Source organism: Oncorhynchus keta, chromosome 5 (assembly GCF_023373465.1).
Source record: "Oncorhynchus keta strain PuntledgeMale-10-30-2019 chromosome 5, Oket_V2, whole genome shotgun sequence".
NCBI lineage: Eukaryota > Metazoa > Chordata > Actinopteri > Salmoniformes > Salmonidae > Oncorhynchus > Oncorhynchus keta.
The window spans coordinates 26,289,508-26,316,487 of NC_068425.1; the positions used below are offsets into that span (position 1 = coordinate 26,289,508).

At 47.0% G+C, this 26,980-nt stretch overlaps 1 protein-coding gene across 1 annotated transcript in view; it reads left to right on the forward strand.

Annotated features, from left to right (window-relative positions):
- LOC127930094 (phospholipid phosphatase 3-like) overlaps nt 1–22,949 on the forward strand; it is a 62,714-nt gene extending 39,765 nt beyond the window's left edge. The window contains exons 2-6 of the mRNA XM_052519282.1: nt 11,714–11,871; nt 17,138–17,424; nt 17,879–17,936; nt 19,431–19,607; nt 21,090–22,949. Of these exons, the coding sequence (XP_052375242.1) occupies nt 11,714–11,871; nt 17,138–17,424; nt 17,879–17,936; nt 19,431–19,607; nt 21,090–21,191 (782 nt within the window). The 3' untranslated portion in view covers nt 21,192–22,949. The remainder of the gene's footprint in view (nt 1–11,713; nt 11,872–17,137; nt 17,425–17,878; nt 17,937–19,430; nt 19,608–21,089) is intronic.
- Nucleotides 22,950–26,980: the final 4,031 nt, after the last annotated feature.

The following is a 26,980-nucleotide window of genomic DNA, read 5'->3' on the forward strand; positions in this document are numbered from 1 at the left end:
TCTCTCTCTCTTCCCCCTCTCTCTCTCTCTTCTCTCTTCCTCTCTCTTCCTCTCTCTTCCTCTCTCTTCCTCTCTCTTCCTCTCTCTCTCTCTCTCTCTCAAAAACAAACCTTTTCCTTGACAATAATTATTCTCATTTGACTGCATTTTCACCAGTTTTTAATTTAAAAAAAATATAAAATAAAAGGGACGGGTGGCTATTTGAGACTGGCATTTATTTGCTGAAATGTGTACCGCTGCCCGGCTATTAAAAGGGATGGGTGGCAATTTGAGACTGGCATTTATTTGCTGAAATGTGTACCGCTGCCCGGCTATTAAAAGGGACAGGTGGCTATTTGAGACTGGCATTTATTTGCTGAAATGTGTGCCGCTGCCCGGCTATTAAAAGGGACGGGTGGCTATTTGAGACTGGCATTTATTTGCTGAAATGTGTGCCGCTGCCCGGCTATTAAAAGGGACCGGTGGCTATTTGAGACTGGCATTTATTTGCTGAAATGTGTGCCGCTGCCCGGCTATTAAAAGGGACCGGTGGCTATTTGAGACTGGCATTTATTTGCTGAAATGTGTGCCGCTGCCCGGCTATTAAAAGGGACGGGTGGCTATTTGAGACTGGCATTTATTTGCTGAAATGTGTGCCGCTGCCCGGCTATTAAAAGGGACCGGTGGCTATTTGAGACTGGCATTTATTTGCTGAAATGTGTGCCGCTGCCCGGCTATTAAAAGGGACCGGTGGCTATTTGAGACTGGCATTTATTTGCTGAAATGTGTGCCGCTGCCCGGCTATTAAAAGGGACGGGTGGCTATTTGAGACTGGCATTTATTTGCTGAAATGTGTGCCGCTGCCCGGCTATTAAAAGGGCCGGGTGGCTATTTGAGACTGCTAGAAAGAATTGCAGGAAATTGCATTAAAAATGACAAACAATTCTCTACACTGCCTAGATAGAAATTCAGCCTCATCGATGGGTTGGTCACGCCCATTGACCTGAAACAGCCCCCGGCTGGGTGAGGCAGGGTGGGGAGTGGGAGCAGTGGCTATCTCCCACACCCAAATTGCTACAAATTCTCCCTATTCTCCCTATTCTCCCTTTGAAGTGAGTTTTTCCATATAATCGGTGTTAAGAATGAAGGGTAAAGCCTTGTGTGTCGGTTTGCAGTCTCTGGTTCCCCCTCAACCCTCCATTCCCTGTCTGTCAAAACAAATGAGTCCTCCTTCTACCCCCTGCTCCTCCATGTTGGCTTTCAGACAGCCCCCCTCCTGGTGCCTTCCCAGCACGGCCCCCTATCTACCCCATCATCCTATCCTCCTGACACATCTTACCTGCCGGATCCTCCTTTATCCACCTCAGCCCCAACCCTCTTCTGTCTGGCTGTCTCTTCCAACCACAGACAAACCACTAAACCAAACAGTCTGACAGCACAGTCCTCACTGCACATATCATATACCACAGACTAGCAGACAGAGCACTCCCCCTACCCTTACTGTCACACTGCAGACAGACAGCCGCCTCTCCAGCCACCCAGCCTGAACCACACACACTCTTACCTTCACGCTACGCCACAGACCACCAAACCCCTTTACATACATACCACCGAGACCGCCAGGCAGGCAGGCCCCTTTATGTTCCCCTACTCTCTGTCAGCCATCCCTCGCCACACACCCTTAGCTCCAGAGCACGGCTGCAGTGCTGCAGGAAGTCAGTGGAGTGGGGTTAGAACAGAGAGGCAAGGGGGAAGCATGTCTGGACCTGACAACAGCTACAGTAACAGTTACACAGCCTGGAAACTAGAGACAGCACTACCGATAGTGGGTGGGAGGGAGGGGGGTTCAGAGGCTTGGATATTGGAAGTAGGCTTTCATCTCTTCCTCCTGATTTTTTTTTTTGAGTTAGCTCTGTTGTTTCGTGGGACAGATAGACCGTGTATCGAGTGATTATGTTAGTGATAATGTGTGCAGTAAATAACATTCTGGTTGTGTGTGTATGTGAGTCCAGCTGCAGCAGATGCTGCTGATATCAGATAGCCAGTGAGATGCCGTTGGGCTGTTTTTGTTTCCCAGGCTTTGTCCCTTGATGATCAGTCTTTTTGTGTAGGCATCATGGCAGACAAAACAGTGAACAGTGCACCCAGTTAGAACAATCCAGACAATTTAGGAGAGGGGACAGCAACGCCCCCCCCATCCTGTACCACCTTGATCAGCCCAACAAGTAAAAGCTGGGAGAAAGGACACCGTAGTGCTCAGCCACACACATATTCGAACAGGGCGGACACACACACACACACACACACACACACACACACACACACACACACACACACACACACACACACACACACACACAGTTGCTCTAATCAGGAGGATGATGGTTTACTAGACATAATCACAGACCAGGTGCCAATGACTTCATCTCCTGTCTGAGGCTTACCAGGCTCACCCCTGTATAGTGGGTGTGTGTCCGTGTGTGTGTGTGTCCGTGTGTGTGTTGCACACCCAACTACTATTTTATACAAAGACTCTCTGTCCTTAAATGTCAGGTGAAACACAAAAGACGACTGGTCCTACTCTGTGACTCTCACTGACTCAACACAGATAGACATACACACTATGTTGTGGCCAGGACACATTGTCTAAGAACAGTCTTCAGGGAATAGAAGTCCAGCTCTGTATAGTAGACACATCTACCAGTGACAATGCTATTATTATGGACTACAGCAGGGTTTACTAAAGTTAGAGTAACAGCACCTCTCTATGTGATGATTCACTACACCAGTGACAATGCTATTATTAGGGATTACAGCAGGGTTTACTAAAGTTAGAGTAGCAGCACCTCTATGTAATGATTCACTACACCAGTTACAATGCTATTATTAGGGATTACAGCAGGGTTTACTAAAGTTAGAGTAACAGCACCTCTATGTAATGATTCACTACACCAGTGACAATGCTATTATTAGGGATTACAGCAGGGTTTACTAAAATTAGAGTAGCAGCACCTCTATGTAATGATTCACTACACCAGTTACAATGCTATTATTAGGGATTACAGCAGGGTTTACTAAAGTTAGAGTAACAGCACCTCTATGTAATGATTCACTACACCAGTTACAATGCTATTATTAGGGATTACAGCAGGGTTTACTAAAGTTAGAGTAACAGCACCTCTATGTAATGATTCACTACACCAGTGACAATGCTATTATTAGGGATTACAGCAGGGTTTACTAAAGTTAGAGTAACAGAACCTCTATGTAATGATTCACTACACCAGTTACAATGCTATTATTAGGGATTACAGCAGGGTTTACTAAAGTTAGAGTAACAGCACCTCTCTATGTGATGATTCACTACATCAGTAGCAGTAGATTGACTTCTGGATAAACAAGCAGCTTAGACCTGAGGTTGAGGACCAGAGACCCTGGCACTGGCCCTAGAGGCCTGCCTGGCTGAAGAGAGACGGACCACCCCTGGAGGGTAGTAGGGGAGCGTTCTCCTCCCCTCCCAGAACAGCAGGCCAAGTGGGTGGTTGGTTGGGGTCACCCCTCAAGAGATCTAATGGTCACTGGTCACTCAGCACCCATGGTATACTATATAGTGACTGTCACCTAAAATGTTGGTTGATGCCCTGTTGAGTAGTAGGCTATGTTACAGTCTAGTATTGATATTCATGTGTTAATAATATACTAGTACTGTTTGGTGAAGCTATTAGTTTGGGTCTGTCTGTTTGTTCAGTGCCTGTCTATGGGTTGTTTAGTTTTCTGTGGTTTCTTTGGCTCCAGCGTGGTTTATTTGGTTAGCTATGGTTGGTTGAGGTTTTTGGGGGTAGTTTGGGTTTTTATGTGGCTTATTTGGTTGCGTGTTAGTCCATGTGGTGTTTTGTGGGTTGTTTGTGTGTGCAAGTGGGGTTTGTGTGTGTGTGTGTGTTCTGGGGGTATTCTGCTGTACGAGGCGAGGTCCTGTTTACAGAGCAGGTCCCAACAGAGCCCAGTTCTCTGACCCTCACATTCCAGAACCACCGCTAATCGTCTCCGTCTGTGAAACACTTCACCACATCTCTCAATTCTCAATCTCTCTCTCCCTCTCTAGAGCCCCCCAATCCCTTATCCATCCCCCTCTCTCCCTCTCTAGAGCCCCCAATCCCTTATCCATCCCCCTCTCTCCTCTCTAGAGCCCCCAATCCCTTATCCATCCCCCTCTCTCTCCCTCTCTAGAGCCGCCCAATCCCTTATCCATCCCCCTCTCTCTCCCTCTCTAGAGCCCCCCAATCCCTTATCCATCCCCCTCTCTCTCCCTCTCTAGAGCCCCCCAATCCCTTATCCATCTCCCTCTCTAGAGCCCCCCAACCCCTTATCCATCTCCCTCTCTAGAGCCCCCAACCCCTTATCCATCCCCCTCTCTCTCCCTCTCTAGAGCCCCCCAATCCCTTATCCATCCCCCTCTCTCTCCCTCTCTAGAGCCCCCCAATCCCTTATCCATCCCCCTCTCTCTCCCTCTCTAGAGCCCCCCAATCCCTTATCCATTCCCCTCTCTCTCCCTCTCTAGAGCCCCCCAATCCCTTATCCAGTCTTTATTCTCTTTCTCCCTCTCTAGAGCCCCCCAATCCCTTATCCATCCCCCTCTCTCTCCCTCTCTAGAGCCCCCCAATCCCTTATCCAGTCTTTATTCTCTTTCTCCCTCTCTAGAGCCCCCCAATCCCTTATCCATCCCCCTCTCTCTCCCTCTCTAGAGCCCCCCAATCCCTTATCCAGTCTTTATTCTCTTTCTCCCTCTCTAGAGCCCCCAACCCCTTATCCATCCCCCTCTCTCTCCCTCTCTAGAGCCCCCAATCCCTTATCCATCTCCCTCTCTCTCCCTCTCTAGAGCCCCCCAATCCCTTATCCAGTCTTTATTCTCTCTCTCCCCTCTCTCTCTTTCTCTCTCTCCTCTCTCTCTCTTTCTCTCTTTCTGTTCTGGCTGTTCTGGTTTCCCCTGTGTTGTTGTTCTCTTCTCACAGTGAGCTCATTCTGGGCTGTGGTCATAGAAGTGTAAATTAGAACCAGAAGAGTTTCTGAAGAGTGAGGCACATATCCCCTCTCCTCCCATTCCCTCGCCCTCTTTCTCTTCCTGTTTCTCCTCCCTCTCTCGGTCTCTCCCTTTGACAATTTGAAAGCATTCCCACTTTGAGAACTCCATCCAACAGCACATTTGGCCCGTGTGTGTGGGGGTCTATGTTAGTGTTTCTCTCTCTCCCTCCCTCCCTCCCTCTCTCTCTGCTCCACTCTGCTCTGCTGCTGTGTCCTCTGAGGCTGCTCTTGGCCAGGTGCAGTGGTTTGCTCACAGCTGCCTGACAGATGAGGTGAGGGGCTCTGGAGTGTCTTTTGCATCTTCTTGTGAATGCGTTTAGAGTCGCTGTAAACCCCAGTGTAAAGACTGGAACTTTACTGGGACTGGCTGAGACCTCTCAGACCTCTGAGGTTGTATAGGCTCGGTGCAGGCTCGGTTGACAGTGTGTGTTCTGCTGCAGAACATATCACATATGTGTTCTGTGTGTTCTCCATGGTTTCACAGGGGTGTGTGTTTGGGAAGTTTGTATAAGATGTGTTCTGTGTGTTCTCCATGGTTTCACAGGAGTGTGTGTTTGGGAAGTTTGTATAAGATGTGTTCTGTGTGTTCTCCATGGTTTCACAGGGGGGTGTGTTTGGGAAGTTTGTATAAGATGTGTTCTGTGTGTTCTCCATGGTTTCACAGGGGTGTGTGTTTGGGAAGTTTGTATAAGATGTGTTCTGTGTGTTCTCCATGGTTTCACAGGGGGTGTGTTTGGGAAGTTTGTATAAGATGTGTTCTGTGTGTTCTCCATGGTTTCACAGGGGGGTGTGTTTGGGAAGTTTGTATAAGATGTGTTCTGTGTGTTCTCCATGGTTTCACAGGGGTGTGTGTTTGGGAAGTTTGTATAAGATGTGTTCTGTGTGTTCTCCATGGTTTCACAGGGGTGTGTGTTTGGGAAGTTTGTATAAGATGTGTTCTGTGTGTTCTCCATGGTTTCACAGGGGTGTGTGTTTGGGAAGTTTGTATAAGATGTGTTCTGTGTGTTCTCCATGGTTTCACAGGGGTGTGTGTTTGGGAAGTTTGTATAAGAGGTGTTTTGTGGATTGAGGTTGGTATGTGGCAAACTGGCGGCCTCTTTTTTGTGTGGACTGTGTTGTTTGAGAGTAGCATTTTGAGGAGCTCTGTAAGCGAGCGTTGTTGGGTCGCGGCCATGTGAGCCCAGGCTGTCAAATCAAGTCAAATGTTATTGGTCATACACGTGTTTAGCAGATGTTATTGCGGGTGTAGCGAAATGCTTGTGTTTCTATCTCCGACAGTGCAGTAATATCTAACAAGTAATATCTAACGATTTCAGTACATACACATCTATGTAAAGGAATGGAATTAAGAATATATAAATATATAAGGACGAGCAATGTCAGAGCGGCACAGACTAAGATACAGTACAATAGAATGCAGTATATATCAATGAGATGAGTAATGGAACATGTATAAACATTATTAAAGTGACTAGTGTTCCATTTATTAAAGTGGCCGGTGATTTCAAGCCTATGTATATAGGCAGCAGCTCTAATGTGCTGCTTATGGACTTTAACACACAAATGTGGAAATGACAACACACACATATTTACAGAGCGGTCAATACATCATTGACAGGGTCGCAGTCATAGTTTGCCTACTGAGTGGTTGATGGCTCCCATTACTGTGAGAAACACACTAGAGGATCCAGCACTAACGCCTCAACCAGCCAGCCCCACACTTTTATTATGGCAGGAATGGAGACGCTGTCCATTAGCAGACTGACAAACCACAATAACATTGATTATAACCGTGACTCTGGCCCAGATACAGACAGAGAGAGAGAGAATTTTGGTAAAGAAGTAGCCTATTGTGGTGGATGGCCCAAGCGTAGACACCACCATGTCATGTGTTTTCAGAGTAAAGCTATAAAACCTATACAGGGTTTCAGCCCCTGACCTTGTCAGTGTGTGCTTGAGTCAAGAGAACCACATCTCTCTTCAGGGCCGTTCCATATGATTTCAATCCCTTTCTGACTGCACCTCTTTTGGTTTGAATGAAACCTTTCATACATGTTTGGCCATGTTGGAAGTGGTCAGAAAGGGATGGTTTTAACCTGAATGGCAAAACATTCAGGAGATGGAGGTTCTCAAAGTTGACCCATTTTTCATACCCCACACTACCATGAGACATTCATGTGTGCCTGTGTAAGTACCATTGGTGGGTTGGTTGGCCCTGCCAGACTGTCACTTGGACAGAAGGTAGCTGCTGCAGCTGCTGCACACTAATATTAACATCTGGGTCAAAGGTGACTTCCTGTCACAGTGTGGGTCAATGGGCCATTGGATCAGACCACCTTGTTTGGGCACAGTCATTTGGTTAATTCTGGATCTTAACAGGTGTGATGGGTTCATTCTACAGCCAATGTTAAGATGAGCTTAGGCAGAGAGGAAGAAGTGAAGCGAGAGACATAACTGGGCCCAAAATTTGTCTTCTGCAGCAGGTGGCTTTTTGAAATGGCCCTTTAAATTAAATTAAAACCAAAAATCACATTTTTGTTTTCAGACATTTTTACCACATAGACCATTTTTACCTTGTTGCTGTGGTAACTAGTGGAAACGATTGTGCCTGATGTTCACATGCATATCTGGCCTCTCATTAGCTAGAATGGTCCCACCTGATCTTGCCCCCATCCCGACTGTTTTCCATCTTTTAAGAAATGTGTTTTCATTGTTAGAGCGGCCACTGGAGTATCTAGCCAAGTATTTTTATTTATTTATTTAACTAGGCAAGTCAGTTAAGAACACACTCTTATTTATGATGGCCTACCCCGGCCAAACCCTAACCCGGCCGATGCTGGGCCAATTGTGTGCCGCCTTATGGGACCCCCAATCATGGCCAATTGTGATACAGCCTGGAATCAAACCGGGGTCTGTAGTGACGCCTCTAGCACTGAGATGCAGTGCCTTAGACCGCTGCGCCACTATGGTTTAGGGCATATCTCACTCTTGAGTGTCTCCACTCTATTTCCCAGATCAGGCGTAAATACACACCTAGATCGATAAGAGGATTAAGGTTAGAGAGAGATTCTGATTGAAATGGGTTTGGGACCAGCAACCCTCATCCTGCTGTACAGGGTGTTCACCAGGGGGCAAGTCTTGGGAACTGAATACATACCACAGTGATGCAGCGTGTTGATTTCTACAGGACTAACCCAAAGGAAAGGGGTTCATGTTCCAAATGCTTTTCTGTTGTGAATGATCTAGGGTACCTCATGCTTTTGGAGTTTTCTCATGACCCAGAACCACCAAGTAAACAAAATCAGGGTTTGTACCCAGGCCAACCCATATCATCTGTGACCCAGAGTCTATTCAGTAAACACATTTCTTAGACGATTCCCCTCCTCCCGGGTATTTAACCTGATTAGACCACAGTAATCATGTCTCTATTAGATTCACCTGACTGACTGGAACCGGGGGGGGGGTCAGTTCATCATAGGAAGCTGGAAGACCTTCAAAGACACTTATAGGGATAGTTTGGTAATTTGGCAATGAGGCCCGTTATCTACTTCCCCAGAGTGGAAGGAACTTGTGGATTCTATTTGTCGCTATTTGTCTGTTGCGTCCAGTATGAAGGAACTCAGAGGTAGTGTCACAAGCTGCTAACGCTAGTTAATAACAACTTCCTTCAAACTGCATGCAGATACACACAAACTATATCCACAAGTTCATCTGTCTCTGGGAAAGTAGATTAAGGGCCTCATTGCCAAAATCCTTGTCTACCCCTTTAAGTACCTAAGTAAGGCCTCCTAATGCATATACAACATCTTTACCTTCATATCTGTCTTTGTACTGAGTCATGGTACTGGGTCCTTACCAACTCCAGACAGCCACTCTCTCTCACTTCTCTGGGTGAGATCTGGCTTTTCTACGGTGGTCTGGAGTTAGGCCCTTGCGTGATGTCAGAGACTCTGTAGAGGGCTGCAGCTTGGAGTCGCACGCCATGGTGTGTTTATGTGTGTGCCGTGTGTGTATATCATGCACGTGTTTGTACAAAGTAGATCAGGCAGAGATCAGGGTCAGGTGAGATGTTTGCACTATCTCTCTTCTCTCGCTCTCTCCTCTCCGTCTAGCTCTTCTCTCGCTCTCTCCTCTCCGTCTAGCTCTTCTCTCGCTCTCTCCTCTCCGTCTAGCTCTTCTCTCGCTCTCTCCTCTCCGTCTAGCTCTTCTCTCGCTCTCTCCTCTCCATCTAGCTCTTCTCTCGCTCTCTCCTCTCCGTCTAGCTCTTCTCTCGCTCTCCCCTCGTCTATCTCTTCTCTCGCTCTCCCCTCGTCTATCTCTCCTCTCTCTGCTGTCGTCAGAGCCTCTGCTATCTGCCTGCAATGTGTTTCTCTCCTCTCCTCTCCTCTCCTCTCCTCTCCTCTCCTCTCCTCTCCTCTCCTCTCCTCTCCTTCTGCTCTGTCTTTCTGGCCCTCCCGTGCCTTCTCTTTACCAGAGGATATGTCGTTATCTGTGTTTGGTCTTTCTCTCTGACAAACACATACTTCCAGTATTAGCAAAGGTCACAAGCAGACATTTGCTGTATACTACAGTAACTGTACCCTGCTTATAAGCCAATGACGCTACACTACTTCCTCGTTTTCATTCCTAAATTGTATTGGTCCTTAGGTACATTGATGTGTGTAGGTTCTTAACTGTATGTCTTGGGGTGAAAGGTGGCTGCATGGAGTGGCTGCATGGATCTGTTTTGGTAGTATTTATGATTGACTGACTGGTACTGTGAGTGAGATATATCTGTAGAGTATTCATGGTTATATAGTGCAGGTAGACTGAAACCTGTTGAACTCTGGTAGACTCACAGAAAGTCACACTGAAGGTCAGTGAGCCATGTCCTTCTCCCGTCGGCTACTGTTGATCTACAGTCTCTAATGGCCTGTGTTGTCCTCTCCTCCTGTCACGTAGTCTCTCTGAGATTTCCTGGCAGCAGCAGTGTTTGCCTGGGCCCGCTCCAGTTCCAGGCTCTATGATGAGGGAGAGGTTAATCATTAGTCCCATGCTCTCCCTGTTCCATGGGGAGAGGGCTATGGGGGCATGGGATAGGGGACTACATGATGGGCTAGAGGGGCTGTGGGGGCAGAGAGAGGAACGAGAAGGGGAGTTTGGAAGTTCAGAGTGAGTGTAGTGGTGTAGATTTAATTTCAGATATAGCCTTGGATTTGATTTCATCCTCCCTTCTGTGTGACTGGTGCCAGTATCATAACGAGGTTGCACAATCTTTACCCAATGAACTTTCACCAGCAGCAGGGCAGGTTGCAGCGAGGTTTGTTTGCTTAAGAAAGACAGACCTTGACCACCCTTTACGCCTTCCTTACACACACACTTTTAATTGGTTAGCCAACAGGAAATAAAAATAAGATGGTAATGTGTTACTACATTGATTTAATAAATATTCTGCCAATACAGTGGTAGTTAATGTTTAATGTCGTACGCTCATTGTGCGTCTCTGTGCCACACTACACTATCTCTATTCCCTTATTATTGGACACAAAAGACTACTCTATTCCCTTTCTATTGGAGGTCTCTGCAGTCACGTTATAGTCTATACTGTAGCCTGGCTATTACTTTACTGTAAAACCCTTTGGCTTTCACCACTTTGTCATTTTCTGTGTAATAGACTCTCTGTCTCCTCTCCTCCTGAATAATCCTTCATTCTGCACTGTCATCTCTGTCTCTCTCTCGTCTCCCCCTCCTCCAGCCTCTCTGAGCTCCAGTATGTAAGGAATGCCAGATACTTTGGGAGATCTTGAATCCAGTCAGTGGATGACGGACAGGCCTAAGACCTGCCCCCTCCTCAGATTGCACCCAGGCCCATATCAAATCAAATCAAATCAAATGTATTTATATAGCCCTTCGTACATCAGCTGATATCTCAAAGTGCTGTACAGAAACCCAGCCTAAAACCCCAAACAGCAAGCAATGCAGGTGTAGAAGCACGGTGGCTAGGAAAAACTCCCTAGAAAGGCCAAAACCTACAAAGAAACCTAGAGAGGAACCAGGCTATGTGGGGTGGCCAGTCCTCTTCTGGCTGTGCCGGGTGGAGATTATAACAGAACATGGCCAAGATGTTCAAATGTTCATAAATGAGCAGCATGGTCCAATAATAATAAGGCAGAACAGTTTAAACTGGAGCAGCAGCACGGCCAGGTGGACTGGGGACAGCAAGGAGTCATCATGCCAGGTAGTCCTGTCCTAGGGCTCATGTCCTCCGAGAGAGAGAAAGAAAGAGAGAATTATAGAGAGCACACTTAAATTCACACAGGACACCGAATAGGACAGGAGAAGTACACCAGATATAACAAACTGACCCTAGCCCCCCGACACATAAACTACTGCAGCATAAATACTGGAGGCTGAGACATCCTGTCTCCTAAACCCTTCTCATATAAAACAGGATCATCAAGGATCAATGGCACCTTTTTGTCTTGGCTCTCTGTGCGATGCGTCACTCTTACTCTTTTCTCTCACACACACACACACACACACACACACACACACACACACACACACACACACACACACACACACACACACACACACACACACACACACACACACACACACACACACACACACTCCTCATATTTTCTTCCTGTTCTGTCTCTTCATCTCCCTCCAGCCTCCATCCCGTTCTTTGCGTGTGAGTTGAAGGCGGTGACTCCGTACCGGAGGGGTTTCTTCTGTGGGGACCAGAGCATCACCTACCCCTACCTGGAGAGAGAGGCCATCCCTGATGCACTGCTCATCGCTGGGGGCATCGTCATCACTGGCCTCACGGTGAGACACACAACACACCACTTAGGATCTTACTGAGTATATACACATGACATACTATCACCACTTACACACTGTAGGATCTTACTGAGTATATACACATGACATACTATCACCACTTATACACTGTAGGATCTTACTGAGTATATATACATGACATACTATCACCACTTACACACTGTAGGATCTTACTGAGTATATATATACACATGACATACTATCACCTCTACACACTGTAGGATCTTACTGAGTATATACACATGACATACTATATCACCACTTATACACTGTAGGATCTTACTGAGTATATATATACACATGACATACTATCACCTCTACACACTGTAGGATCTTACTGAGTATATACACATGACATACTATCACCTCTACACACTATAGGATCTTACTGAGTATATACACATGACATACTATCACCACTTACACACTGTAGGATCTTACTGAGTATATATATACACATGACATACTATCACCACTTATACACTGTAGGATCTTACTGAGTATATACACATGACATACTATATCACCACTTATACACTGTAGGATCTTACTGAGTATATATACATGACATACTATCTTACACACTATAGGATCTTACTGAGTATATACACATGACATACTATCTTACACACTATAGGATCTTACTGAGTATATACACATGACATACTATCACCACTTACACACTGTAGGATCTTACTGAGTATATATACACATGACATACTATCTTACACACTATAGGATCTTACTGAGTGTATATACACATGACATACTATCACCACTTATACACTGTAGGATCTTACTGAGTATATATACATGACATACTATCACCACTTACACACTGTAGGATCTTACTGAGTATATATATACATGACATACTATCTTACACACTATAGGATCTTACTGAGTATATACACATGACATACTATCTTACACACTATAGGATCTTACTGAGTATATACACATGACATACTATCACCACTTACACACTATAGGATCTTACTGAGTATATACACATGACATACTATCACCTCTTACACACTCACTGTAAGCAGACGAGAGGTTCACCTGGAAGTAGATGTATTTATGAGCCATTCAATATTTAGCCTTTATTTAGTCAGGTCATTGAAAAAACCTTCTCTTTTACAATACGCTGTAAAAGTGTAGCGTCGTTTCTCATTTAACATTTACATTTAAGTCATTTAGCAGACGCTCTTATCCAGAGCGACTTACAAATTGGTGCATTCACCTTATGACATCCAGTGGAACAGCCACTTTACAATAGTGCATCTAAATCTTTTAAGGGGGGTGAGAAGGATTACTTTATCCTATCCTAGGTATTCCTTAAAGAGGTGGGGTTTCAGGTGTCTCCGGAAGGTGGTGATTGACTCCGCTGTCCTGGCGTCGTGAGGAAGTTTGTTCCACCATTGGGGGCCAGAGCAGCGAACAGTTTTGACTGGGCTGAGCGGGAACTGTACTTCCTCAGTGGTAGGGAGGCGAGCAGGCCAGAGGTGGATGAACGCAGTGCCCTTGTTTGGGTGTAGGGCCTGATCAGAGCCTGGAGGTACTGAGGTGCCGTTCCCCTCACAGCTCCGTAGGCAAGCACCATGGTCTTGTAGCGGATGCGAGCTTCAACTGGAAGCCAGTGGAGAGAGCGGAGGAGCGGGGTGACGTGAGAGAACTTGGGAAGGTTGAACACCAGACGGGCTGCGGCGTTCTGGATGAGTTGTAGGGGTTTAATGGCACAGGCAGGGAGCCCAGCCAACAGCGAGTTGCAGTAATCCAGACGGGAGATGACAAGTGCCTGGATTAGGACCTTCGCCGCTTCCTGTGTGAGGGTCGTACTCTGCGAATGTTGTAGAGCATGAACCTACAGGAACGGGCCACCGCCTTGATGTTAGTTGAGAACGACAGGGTGTTGTCCAGGATCACGCCAAGGTTCTTAGCGCTCTGGGAGGAGGACACAATGGAGTTGTCAACCGTGATGGCGAGATCATGGAACGGGCAGTCCTTCCCCGGGAGGAAGAGCAGCTCCGTCTTGCCGAGGTTCAGCTTGAGGTGGTGATCCGTCATCCACACTGATATGTCTGCCAGACATGCAGAGATGCGATTCGCCACCTGGTCATCAGAAGGGGGAAAGGAGAAGATTAATTGTGTGTCGTCTGCATAGCAATGATAGGAGAGACCATGTGAGGTTATGACAGAGCCAAGTGACTTGGTGTATAGCGAGAATAGGAGAGGGCCTAGAACAGAGCCCTGGGGGACACCAGTGGTGAGAGCGCGTGGTGAGGAGACAGATTCTCGCCACGCCACCTGGTAGGAGCGACCTGTCAGGTAGGACGCAACCAAGCGTGGGCCGCGCCGGAGATGCCCAACTCGGAGAGGGTGGAGAGGAGGATCTGATGGTTCACAGTATCGAAGGCAGCCGATAGGTCTAGAAGGATGAGAGCAGAGGAGAGAGAGTTAGCTTTAGCGGTGCGGAGCGCCTCCGTGATACAGAGAAGAGCAGTCTCAGTTGAATGACTAGTCTTGAAACCTGACTGATTTGGATCAAGAAGGTCATTCTGAGAGAGATAGCGGGAGAGCTGGCCAAGCACGGCACGTTCAAGAGTTTTGGAGAGAAAAGAAAGAAGGGATACTGGTCTGTAGTTGTTGACATCGGAGGGATCGAGTGTAGGTTTTTTCAGAAGGGGTGCAACTCTCGCTCTCTTGAAGACGGAAGGGACGTAGCCAGCGGTCAGGGATGAGTTGATGAGCGAGGTGAGGTAAGGGAGAAGGTCTCCGGAAATGGTCTGGAGAAGAGAGGAGGGGATAGGGTCAAGCGGGCAGGTTGTTGGGCGGCCGGCCGTCACAAGACGCGAGATTTCATCTGGAGAGAGAGGGAGAAAGAGGTCAGAGCACAGGGTAGGGCAGTGTGAGCAGAACCAGCGGTGTCGTTTGACTTAGCAAACGAGGATCGGATGTCGTCGACCTTCTTTTCAAAATGGTTGACAAAGTCATCTGCAGAGAGGGAGGAGGGGGGAGGGGGAGGGGGAGGGGGAGGAGGAGAAGGTGGCAAAGAGCTTCCTAGGGTTAGAGGCAGATGCTTGGAATTTAGAGTGGTAGAAAGTGGCTTTAGCAGCAGAGACAGAGGAGGAAAATGTAGAGAGGGGAGTGAAAGGATGCCAGGTCCGCAGGGAGGCGAGTTTTCCTCCATTTCCGCTCGGCTGCCCGGAGCCCTGTTCTGTGAGCTCGCAATGAGTCGTCGAGCCACGGAGCGGGAGGGGAGGACCGAGCCGGCCTGGAGGATAGGGGACATAGAGAGTCAAAGGATGCAGAAAGGGAGGAGAGGAGGGTTGAGGAGGCAGAATCAGGAGATAGGTTGGAGAAGGTTTGAGCAGAGGGAAGAGATGATAGGATGGAAGAGGAGAGAGTAGCGGGGGAGAGAGAGCGAAGGTTGGGACGGCGCGAAACCATCCGAGTAGGGGCAGTTTGGGAAGTGTTGGATGAGGGCGAGAGGGAAAAGGATACAAGGTAGTGGTCGGAGACTTGGAGGGGAGTTGCAATGAGGTTAGTGGAAGAACAGCATCTAGTAAAGATGAGGTCGAGCGTATTGCCTGCCTTGTGAGTAGGGGGGAAGGTGAGAGGGTGAGGTCAAAAGAGGAGAGGAGTGGAAAGAAGGAGGCAGAGAGGAATGAGTCAAAGGTAGACGTGGGGAGGTTAAAGTCGCCCAGAACTGTGAGAGGTGAGCCGTCCTCAGGAAAGGAGCTTATCAAGGCATCAAGCTCATTGATGAACTCTCCGAGGAACCTGGAGGGCGATAAATGATAAGGATGTTAAGCTTGAAAGGGCTGGTAACTGTGACAGCATGGAATTCAAAGGAGGCGATAGACAGATGGGTAAGGGGAGAAAGAGAGAATGACCACTTGGGAGAGATGAGGATCCCGGTGCCACCACCCCGCTGACCAGAAGCTCTCGGGGTGTGCGAGAACACGTGGGCGGACGAAGAGAGAGCAGTAGGAGTAGCAGTGTTATCTGTGGTGATCCATGTTTCCGTCAGTGCCAAGAAGTCGAGGGACTGGAGGGAGGCATAGGCTGAGATGAACTCTGCCTTGTTGGCCGCAGATCGGCAGTTCCAGAGGCTACCGGAGACCTGGAACTCCACGTGGGTCGTGCGCGCTGGGACCACCAGATTAGGGTGGCCGCGGCCACGCGGTGTGGAGCGTTTGTATGGTCTGTGCAGAGAGGAGATAACAGGGATAGACAGACACATAGTTGACAGGCTACAGAAGAGGCTACGCTAATGCAAGGAGATTGGAATGACAAGTAGACTACACGTCTCGAATGTTCAGAAAGTTAAGCTTACGTAGCAAGAATCTTATTGACTAAAATGATTAAAATGATACAGTACTGCTGAAGTAGGCTAGCTGGCAGTGGCCGCGTTGTTGACTTTGTAGGCTAGCTGGCAGTGGCTGCGTTGTTGACACTACACTAATCAAGTCGTTCCGTTGAGTGTAATAGTTTCTACAGTGCTGCTATTCGGGGGCTAGCTGGCTAGCTAGCAGTGTTGATTACGTTGCGTTAAAAGAACGACAATAGCTGGCTAGCTAACCTAGAAAATCGCTCTAGACTACACAATTATCTTTGATACAAAGACGGCTATGTAGCTAGCTACGATCAAACAAATCAAACCGTTGTGCTGTAATGAAATGAAATGAAAATGTGATACTACCTGTGGAGCGAAGCGGAATGCGACCGGGTTGTTGAGTGCGGAAGTTCTATTCGGTAGACGTTGGCTAGCTGTTGGCTCCAGTGTCTCCTACGTTAAGGACGACAAATAGCTGGCTAGCTAACCTCGGTAAATTAAGATAATCACTCTAAGATACACACTCTAAACTACACAATTATCTTGGATACGAAGACAGCAAAGACAACTATGTAGCTAGCTAACACTACACTAATCAAGTCGTTCAGTTGAGTGTAATAGTTTCTACAGTGCTGCTATTCGGTAGACGGTGGACGTTTGCTAGCTGGCTAGCTGCTGGGCAGATAGCAGTGTAGACTACGTTAGGACGACGAAATACGATAATTGCGCAATTATCTTTGATACAAAGACGGCTATGTAGCTAGCTAAGAAGAAATTGCTAAGATTAGACAAATCAAACCGTTGTACTATAATGAAATGTAATGAAATGTTCTCTACCGGCATCTAGCTCAGCTTTTTTCCGAAGAGGACTGATTCTAACTCTTGTTCCTCCTCTTCTTCCCTGGCCAGATTGCGCTGGGCGAGTGTTATCGGGTTCGATTCCGTGAGGTGCAATCACGGGCCTTCGTGCGCAACCTCTACGTGTCCTGCCTCTATAAGGAGCTGGGAAGCTTCCTGTTCGGCTGCTGCGTGGGCCAATCATTGACCAACATGGCCAAGCTGAGTGTGGGGCGCCTGCGACCTAACTTTCTGTCGGTGTGCAACGTGACATACGCCTCGCTCAACTGTGTCCCCGGCTCCTACGTGGCCCAGGTCACCTGCAGGCAGCCCAAACACAAGATGGTGGAGGAGGCCAGGTCAGTACCGAGAGAGACGCCTTCCCTATTCACACTATAGGGCCAGGCCTGGCCAAACTGAGCTGGCCTGGTTACACACCCACCATAGTTGCTGGAACCGTGCAGGAAAGGACAACGTGAAAATAAATATCAGAACTAGCACTGTGCAGTTCTGGTTGGTCCTGTAATGTGAATCAAGCTTCAGTGTATCAGAGTTGGGCTCAATTTGAGCTCAATTCCTGTCAGTTGGATTGGATATGAGATTTTTCCATTGTTATGCAATCCTGAAAAGTCATGCACTGACTGGAATTGAGATGGAATAGACCCAAACTCCGCTAGTCTAGTCAAAGTGAAAGGCTGTCTTTGTGAGAAAGTATTGCTATGAATGTTTATTACCATAGATTGAGATGGAGCAATATTGACACTAGATAACTGGGTTAATGAATGACATCCCTGTTATCCCTTTATCTTTCAGGAAGTCCTTTTTCTCTGGCCATTCCTCTTTTGCCATGTACACCATGCTCTACCTGGCGGTAAGTGTCACTGGCAATTGGAGAGACACACACACACACACACACACTTGCACGTGCCTGTGGCGACAAAGAACAGCACACCTGCCAAGTAACGTTTATACACTTGAAGTCACCTGCTTTAGCTGGGATTACTACAGATTAGTTGAAGGAAGGAAAGAATGATCTTTGACAGTTTTAACTTTCACTGTATGAAAGAAGATATTGGACACTTTGTCCCTTTAGAGATGGAGTGCACACTCACTCACACACATACTCACAAACACTCACATACATTCATGCACACTCACATACACACATTGTACATGCAAACTCTGAGAAAGGCAGCTTTTCAAAAGCCGTCCTGTCTGAAATGAAGAGGGAGAGGGAGGAAGTTTTCCACAGGGAACATGAATAGAGGGAGAGATGTAGAGCAGACAGAGCACTCCTTGTTTGGGGGGCTGCTGAGAGATCCACAGGCTTCTTTCAACAAGAGAACCCCACTCCCCTCCTCTCTCTACTGGACCATTGGTGAGGAACACATTGTGGGGTGAGAAATGACAGAGGAAGACAAAAGCCCATCATGGCTCAAGCATTTGTTCCCATAATGTATTCATTCACATTATAAATGGAATTCCTCCACTTCATTAAGTCTCCAATGGTCCGGAATATGACTGGAATAATCGCAAAACTATTTACGGGAAATATATATGAAACTCATTCAATTTCAATGTGATAAAAGGAGAGGATTCACCATTCAAAAACATTGTTAATAGATTTCTCAGGTCCTCCCCTCCTCACCCCCACTTAGGGACAGAGAGAAAGAGGGAGAGAAAGAGAGTGAGGCATTGAGAGCAGTTGAGTGTCCTGAGAAAAACAAGGGGCCTCATTCTTCATTCTGTGTCCTCTTCTCCCTCTCTTCTCCCTCTCGTCTGTGGCTTCCTGGCGTATAGCTAGTACTACTACTGCAGACTGACTGTGTCCTTTAGAATCCATGGGACCTGCAGCGACATGCAACCAGGGCCCTGGGCCAGCTGCTGGGGTTGGAGGGCAAGAAGACTGACACCTGCTTCCAGCTCCCCTCTCCTCCGGAATACGTTCCACATGTTCCAGTGACAGGCCCAGGCCTGGCAGCAGTCACCTCAGAAACAGCACCATGCATCTCTACAGTTAACCCCTGACCCCTCAGTCAGTCTCTGTCTGGTCCCTGACTGACAGACACTCCTCCTCTATTGTAGTAATGATGGGGCATGGAGGGCAAGATGAGATGGAGGAGAGGTTTATTAGGGTGCTGAGCCCAGTGTGGATGGACAAATGCCAGGTCCTCTTCCTCACCCTCTAGATGTGTGTGTGTTAACTGTGTTTAATGTACCATGTGACCAGATCACTGTGGAAAGAACCAACTACGCTGCAGTTTATGCACACACAGACGCATGCAAAAATGCATGCACACACACACACACACACACTTCTCATATTTGAAGGCTCTGATCATGTGACGCTGCTCTCCTTCTCCAGTTCTACCTGCAGGCGCGGTTGTCATGGCGAGGGGCTCGTCTGCTGCGCCCGCTGCTACAGTTCCTGCTGGTGATGATAGCCGTGTACACCGGGCTGAGCCGCATCTCTGACTACCGCCACCACCCCACTGACGTGATCACCGGCTTCATCCAGGGAGGCCTCACCGCCTACTGGGTGGTAAGTGTCTGTCTCTCCCCTCCCTCTGGCTCTATGGAGCTGTGGGATTGGGAACAAATGTGTTGATGTATGATCTCCTATGTCAGTCAGGCTTACAGGATGAAATAATGTCAACCATGCCTGCCTAAACAATAACAGGGCATCATGTCCTATCTATCTGCCTGTACAATCTGTATTTATCTATCTGCCTATACAATCTGTATTTGTCTCATTCAGTCCCTATATGGTGGGATCTCATCTGGGTCAGGCTGAGCTGTATAACCAGTCTCTCTGGCGGTTGGGATATCTTGTCTTATTTTTGACGGATTCTCTTGGTTGCCTTTGTGTGTTTGACGGACAGTGTTCCATCTCTATGTATCTGTGTTTGACGGACGGTGTTCCATCTCTATGTATCTGTGTTTGACGGACAGTGTTCCATCTCTATGTATCTGTGTTTGACGGACAGTGTTCCATCTCTATGTATCTATGTTTGACGGACAGTGTTCCATCTCTATATATCTGTGTTTGACGGACAGTGTTCCATCTCTATATATCTGTGTTTGACGGACAGTGTTCCATCTCTATATATCTGTGTTTGACGGACAGTGTTCCATCTCTATATATCTGTGTTTGACGGACAGTGTTCCATCTCTATGTATCTATGTTTGACGGACAGTGTTCCATCTCTATATATCTGTGTTTGACGGACAGTGTTCCATCTCTATGTATCTATGTTTGACGGACAGTGTTCCATCTCTATATATCTGTGTTTGACGGACAGTGTTCCATCTCTATATATCTGTGTTTGACGGACAGTGTTCCATCTCTATGTATCTATGTTTGACGGACAGTGTTCCATCTCTATATATCTGTGTTTGACGGACAGTGTTCCATCTCTATATCTGTGTTTGACGGACAGTGTTCCATCTCTATGTATCTGTGTTTGACAAGACAGTGTTCCATCTCTATGTATCTGTGTTTGACGGACGGTGTTCCATCTCTATGTATCTGTGTTTGACGGACAGTGTTCCATCTCTATGTATCTATGTTTGACGGACAGTGTTCCATCTCTATATATCTGTGTTTGACGGACAGTGTTCCATCTCTATATATCTGTGTTTGACGGACAGTGTTCCATCTCTATGTATCTGTGTTTGACAAGACAGTGTTCCATCTCTATGTATCTGTGTTTGACAGACAGTGTTCCATCTCTATGTATCTGTGTTTGACAGACAGTGTTCCATCTCTATGTATCTGTGTTTGACGGACAGTGTTCCATCTCTATGTATCTGTGTTTGACGGACAGTGTTCCATCTCTATGTATCTGTGTTTGACGGACAGTGTTCCATCTCTATGTATCTGTGTTTGACGGACAGTGTTCCATCTCTATGTATCTGTGTTTGACGGACAGTGTTCCATCTCTATGTATCTATGTTTGACGGACTGTGTTCCATCTCTATGTATCTGTGTTTGACAGACACTGTTTGATCTGTGTCTCTCCAGGCCTTCTATATTTCCGCCATGTTTAAGAACAACCGTCCAGAACTGTCTCCCAACAGCATGTCTCTGGAGAGCCCCCTGTCCAGCCAACAGACCGTCTGCTAGCACCACCTGCCCCAACACACCCCTCCTCACCTACCTGGACGGATGGGAGAGAAAGAGAGAGAGAGGGAGAGACAGTCAGATAGCAGAGGTGTGCAGCACATGGAGGGACAGGGAGGGAGACAAGGTGTGTGAAAAGGAAGGGGGATGAGATAAGAGGTAGAGCAGGTAAAGAGCGTTCTAGCAAGTACACACACGTTCTGATGAATACGTCAAGACACGCACGCACACGTAGTGCCACCTCTCTCTCTCTCACTAACACACACTACCATCTAACACACACACACACACACACACACACACACACACACACACACACACACACACACACACACACACACACACACACACACACACACACACACACACACACACACCAAATCACTGTAGAGTACAACCCGTCCACATGGAGATATGCATAGTAATTTTACAGATATTTTGTATATGAAAAACGACAAATGTTTCTATTTTTCAAACGAGAGTCGTAGATGAAGCTGCTAATGATAATGATTTTTTCCTGTTCTAAGTAGAACATGTTTTATATGTGATGGTGGTTAGTGGGCAGTGCATTAGGTTAGCTCTCACAAACACACGGTCAGTCAGTGTCTCTAAATGATTTTCATTGGTCATTTGACCAGCCTGGATGATGACATCATCAGCTGGACTCCACTTCTTCAGCTTGACGTCCCCTGACTCTAATTCTGTGGATGTCTCATTGACGTCACCTGACTCTAATTCTGTGGATGTCTCATTGACGTCCCCTGACTCTAATTCTGTGGATGTCTCATTAACGTCCCCTGACTCTAATTCTGTGGATGTCTCATTGACGTCCCCTGACTCTAATTCTGTGGATGTCTCATTGACGTCCCCTGACTCTAATTCTGTGGATGTCTCATTGACGTCCCCTGACTCTAATTCTGTGGATGTCTCATTGACGCCCCCTGACTCTAATTCTGTGGATGCCTCTCCATCCTTCACCCTCTAACTACACAGCAACTAGTAGAGGATGTCATGGACAACGACAAAAGAGAACACTTTGTATTCAACCAAGTATCTTAACTTCAGTTACCCAGGAGTGATAGGGTGGAAATCTGCTTTGCCCAGGTTACGTCCCCCCCCACTCCCACGCTTTTCCACGTCTGTACTCTGTACTAACCACTTATTACTCTGTCTCAGAGGCGGAGCTTTGACTGAACCCTGTAACCTTTGACCTATTACCCTGACCTCTGAGCTGCACCTTGAGTTCTGCCACTCTCACAGGGGAGCCAAAATGGCTGCCTCGTGTTGCCTATGGCAGAGGTCCCCTGTATATTCCTATTAATAGCACTTGAACTACATACTGGAACCTACTCTGATAGTATAATTGATATTATATATATTTTCTCAAGTTTGAATAATCAGTGTTTTATTTCTCTTAATATGTCACTCTCATACGGTATATGTTTTAGTTTTTTTCCAAATGATAATTATTCAAATTGAATGTAAATAGATATGTCTTTTTTATAAACCACACAGAATTTCAAAAGTATTATTAGTGCCATTTTTGGACAGTTTTTTTCACGTTTATGTGTTATGTGTCTGTGTTGTTGATCAGGTACGCAGAGTTGTTGTTATTGTCATAACGACTAGACTGAGCCAGAGCTATTATCAGAAAGCTATTTCTTGTTTCCAGTTTTTCTTTTTCCCCTGTGAATGCCAGAATGGCTGAAAATAACCACTGTACTCAAAAAACCAAACCAATAAAATGAATGTTGAATCTTTTGACCTCCTATTTTCTTTCCGCAGAGAAACAATGTTTGTCGTCTGACTGTTTATATGCTCAACAGAGTAAAGAATCAGTTGTTCGTCACACAGACATGACCAGTAAGTAAGTTCAAGCTTAGTTCAGGAAAAGTTAGAGGTGAAACCAAGAGCAACAAAAAATATTGAATTCTAAAGTTACAAGTGACTTCACCTCTAGTTTCTGACTGGGAAAGAACCCACCTACTTTCTCCCTCCACCACCCCGCTCTCCTTTCTCCCTCCCTTCTCTACCTCCCTCTCTTTCAATCCTTTTGGAGTGCAGCAGAGCGCGCTGGGCTTTTTGGGGATCATGCTGCCATGGCGATGCCTGGCTAGATAGTGGGCTGGGGAGGTGGAGGCCTTTTTATTTATTATCTTTCTTTTCCAATCCACTTCCTGGCTGAGTGAGGAGAATAAAAGGCAGCTGAGATCAGTAATGGGTGTGTATGGAGGTGAGGAGAGGGGAGGGCTGGCATGCAGCGGGAGAACAGGATGAAGGGAGAAGCTGGGGTTCAGTAATGAAGGGAAGGAGTAATGGGTGTGTATGGAGGTGAGGGGAGGGCTGGCATGCAGCAGGAGAACAGGATGAAGGGAGAAGCTGGGGTTCAGTAATGAAGGGAAGGAGTAATGGGTGTGTATGGAGGTGAGGAAAGGGGAGGGCTGGCATGCAGCAGGAGAACAGGATGAAGGGAGAAGCTGGGGTTCAGTAATGAAGGGAAGGAGTAATGGGTGTGTATGGAGGTGAGGAAAGGGGAGGGCTGGCATGCAGCGGGAGAACAGGATGAAGGGAGAAGCTGGGGTTCAGTAATGAAGGGAAGGAGTAATGGGTGTGTATGGAGGTGAGGAGAGGGGAGGGCTGGCATGCAGCAGGAGAACAGGATGAAGGGAGAAGCTGGTGTTCAGTAATGAAGGGAAAGAGTAATGGAGCAGTTGGCAGTGGGGAAGGGGTGACGGGGGGGAGAGAGGGAGGAGGGATTTGGGTGTGGGGCTTCGGGCTGGGAAGGAATGTGACTGTGGTTGTCAGGCCTGTTTTGTGTCAATACTATTACTAAGAGACACATTTAATTCCTTAGCACTGTAAATGCCTGCGCTTGTGAAGATGTTGTCTATCTGTTTTTGTCTAGGTCATCATTGTGTGTGTGTGTGTGTATGTTTTCTTTTTGGGTGAGCAGGAGAGAAGAGTAGATGCTCTACTAAGCTTACAACACAGCCTTTCAAACATGACATCTTGATTGCTCCGTAGATGTCTTCCTTGGTGACCCTTTGACCTTGTTCAAATGAATGGGATTGACAAGAGGAGGCCAATTCTCCCTCCAGTCCATAGAGCAGAGAGGCCAGACTAACTGAGGCGTGTGTCCTGTCTATCTGAAAGGTCCCACTAGTTCCAGCCCTCTCCACTGTGTGAGTTGTGGCTGTAGTTTAGTATACACATACAACAGTAGCCCCAGCCGGCCTGTGGTCATTTAGATGAGGCTGATTGAGCACTAATCTCAGCCTGTAAAACACATTACCGTCTCCACGCTCTACTCTGAAAGGAAATAAAGCACACTTTCTCCCTCTTCCCCATACTGAGGGCTGGGGAATTAGTTTGATAAGACATTTGTTTTTCAGATAAAATACAGGTCTAAAAACAGAATCTTTCCATGGGCGGATGTTACGGCGGGCGATCAGAATCAATGGTGTGGAGGTAGGGAACCCTGTGATGGGTTACTACTGCAGGCAGGCTGGCAGGCAGACAGACGGGCACGTAGCTCACCTGCATACCTGTCTAGTGGAGGTGGAGAGGACACCTGTATCATACCTGCTGTCTGCCTATCATACTATCAGATGGGATAACATCACCCAGGCATTTAAAACTCCCCCACCAGGCTTCCTTTGAGGGCTTCTTTCTGGTAATGTAATGACCAAGAAACTTCTACAGTCCGCCAAATACTGCTCATTATAAGGCACAGTTTCAAGCAGTTTACTGTTGTACATTGAATCAACAGTGGAGAAAGAGGAGCTATTTCTTTGCATATAATCCCAGGGTCGGTCTCCATGGCATTACAGACATAGACTCTGGATTGGAATTTAGTGGGGTTCTTATCCCTCTGCAGCTCAATTCTTGATAGAATTAGAAGGGATTAATGGGCTCTTTAGTATGCTTGAGTTGAGACCTGCTGCTGCTCAGCTCCATTAGACTGAATATTCCTCCATATACTCCATCTATCCCAGCAATGACAGTTTGGGAATGCTGCAGCCATTAAGACCTGAGACTTGAGAGCAGAGCAGAGCGGTCACATTGTGTCCTGACTCCTGATATACAGGCCTGTGAAAGGCATTAGTCTCTCTATGCTCCAGCAACACAGCGCTATATAAATCTGCCTTCATCATGCTGCACCGAGGGGATTAGACCAGGCCAGATCATTTGGTATGCAGAAAGAGAAGAAAACACCCCAAACGGTGCCAGAAATAGCTTTTCTAGCCCTCAGGGTGGACGTGCGTCAGGTCTGCGATGGCAATTAGTGTGACGTGGAAACTCTGCAGATGGTGTGTGTAGTCTCTGACACGTAGCATCACACACCCCACCTGCATACTCAACCCACTGGACGACCACATGCCTCAGAGTCCACACCAGTATGATATATCTGATGGGGATAGTATTATAGCGTGGGCATTTGGGCATTTCAAATATTGTTGCATGGCAGCAGTTGTGTCCCTTGGGGCCTGGGATGTGTAATAAACACAGCCTAACACTGAGGACGGTGAATAACACCACCACCATTTACCTACCTGGAAGTGATTCTGTCGGATGTATATGGCTGCTCAATGTGTGGATGTTATTTTACAGTGTCTGACGGTGTGAAACAGAACGCTCCCGGGTACATTACCCTGAGGGTGGTACGCTGTCAAGTGCTACCACTATCTATGTAAAGGTTATCGGGGCCACTTTGACCCCTCAGTTCACACATGAACATAAACAGCTAGATTAGTCCCGACAGGTAAGAATGTCTAAAGGTTCCTAAGGAATGTGTTGGACTATGACAAAACATGGAGCTAAAAAACAATGTTATCTGTAGGACAGAGACAAGACACCATGTTGATAGAGAAATCAAGCAATGTGTTTATACTGTACGGTCTAAAGGATGAGAGACTACATGTCTGGTGGCTGGGAGGGTGGGTGTGTGTGTGTATGTGTCTGCATGCCTGTGGGTGTGTGTTTGTGTTTACGTACTCAAGTGCATGCATGCTTGTGTGTATATACTATACGCCAGGCATTGTGGGTCGTTAAGGACAGATTGGAATGTGAAAACAAGGGCTGGAGAGTGAAAGCAGGGTAAGGAACAGTGAGGTGTCGGGGACGAGGGAGGAGAGACAAACCAACCATCTGGGTCCCAGGGTCAGGGTCAGTCCACAGAGTCTCACACTCCCTCACACTCTGACATGTTACCATGACATGACACTCAGTGCCTGTATCTCAAATGGCACCCCATTCCCCAAGGCCCAGGCCAAAAGTACTGCACTAGGTAGGGAATAGGGTGCACTTGAGACACATCCAGGGTCTGTTTATAGAGGCTGAAGAGCCATGTAGAGTAACAGATGTATCTGCTCTGCAGTTCTCCATTTCTCTGCACTTAGTCATCTGCAGTCTGCCAGCGATGAGCTGACACTGGACCAGTCCATTTTAGAGAATGTCTGCAAACAATTATGTCGTTGACGTTGACATAATGGCTTTCCAGTATTGTTGCTGTTGCGTGGTGCAGTGAGATGTTTTTTGGGGTCATACAGTGTGTCAACTATTACAAAGAATTGGAGTACAATGTGTGTGTGTGGTGTGTTTGAGAGTGCGCATGTGTGTACAGTATGTGCGTGGTGTCAGTGGTGGGGAGGAAGGTGGTATCAGTGCAGTGGTTGTACCAGTAATTCCTCTCCCGTGTTCACAGCTGAAACAACAAGGAGGACTGGACAACCTAGTGGGGTTGAGGCCACAGGGACCAACGTGTGTATGTGAGAGAGTGTGTGTATGTCTTG